This window comes from Egretta garzetta, unplaced genomic scaffold (genome assembly GCF_000687185.1).
Source record: "Egretta garzetta isolate BGI_Z169 unplaced genomic scaffold, ASM68718v1 scaffold2406, whole genome shotgun sequence".
NCBI classification, from domain to species: Eukaryota; Metazoa; Chordata; class Aves; order Pelecaniformes; family Ardeidae; genus Egretta; species Egretta garzetta.
This window is the reverse complement of record NW_009259950.1, coordinates 5,445-6,563: the sequence shown is the minus strand read 5'-3', so window position 1 is coordinate 6,563 and position 1,119 is coordinate 5,445. Positions and strand designations below refer to the sequence as shown.

General features: G+C 65.6%; 1 protein-coding gene across 1 annotated transcript in view; it reads right to left on the bottom strand.

Annotated features, from left to right (window-relative positions):
* Positions 1–4: 4 nt before the first annotated feature.
* LOC104127484 (fructose-bisphosphate aldolase C-like) overlaps positions 5–1,119 on the bottom strand; it is a gene marked incomplete at both ends in the record, with an annotated part of 6,554 nt that continues 5,439 nt past the window's right edge. The window contains one exon of the mRNA XM_035895680.1: positions 5–267. Within this exon, the coding sequence (XP_035751573.1) occupies positions 5–267 (263 nt within the window). The remainder of the gene's footprint in view (positions 268–1,119) is intronic.

Below are 1,119 nucleotides of genomic sequence, written 5' to 3'. Positions count from 1 at the left end.
TGGCCTCGTCCCTCTCCCTGTCCCCACGTCCCCTCCCTGTGTCCGCAGGGGGGTGACAGTGACCTACCAGGGCCCTCTTGATGTACTCCTCCTGGGCCGCCTTGGTGTTGTCCTTCTTGCCGGCCCAGGCCCGCAGGGCGGAGGCCTGCAGCGCCCGCCCGTAGGAGAAGGTGAGGGCCCAGGGCCGGGCCAGGGGACAGCGGTTGATGGCGTTGAGGTTGAGGGAGGCCTCCTCCTCACTCTGGCCACCCGACAGGAAGGTGATACCTGGGGATGAGGACAGGGTCACCACAGGGATGGGGACACCATTGGAACACCACGGGGACACCATGGGGACGTTGGGATGGGGACACCACGAGGATGTGGGGACACCACAGGGATGTGGGGATGGGGACACCATGGGGATGGGGACATCATGGTGATGTGGGGACACCATGGGGATTTGGGAATGGGGACACCACGGGGACACCATGGGGATGTGGGGATGAGGACACCGTGGGGATGGGGACACCGTGGTGACGTGGGGATGGGGATACCGTGGTGACATGGGGACACCATGGGGATGTGGGAATGGGGACACTGTGGGGACACCATGGGGATGTTGGGATGGGGACACCATGGGGATGTGGGGACACCATGGGGATGTGGGGATGGGGACACTGTGGGGACACCGTGGGGATGGGGACACCGTGGGGATGGGGACTGGGATGTGGGGACACCATGGGGACATCATGGTAACGTCAGGATGGGGACACCATGGGGACGCAGGGACACCGTGGGGACAGGGACACCGTGGGGACACCGTGGGGATGGGGACACCATGGGGACACCGTGGGGACGGGGACAGGCATGTGGGGACACCATGGTGACGTTGGGATGGGGACACCACGGGGACGTGGGGACACCATGGTGATGTGGGGATGGGGACACCATGGGGACACCATGGGAACACCGTGGGGATGGGGCACAGGAGGTCACCCCATGGGGACAGGGATGCCATGGGGATGGGGACGAGGACACTGTGGGGATGGGGACACCGTGGGGATGTGGGAAGGGGGCACCATGGGGAACGTGGGGCTGGGGACATTGGGAGGGGGGCACCACGGGGACAGGGCAAGG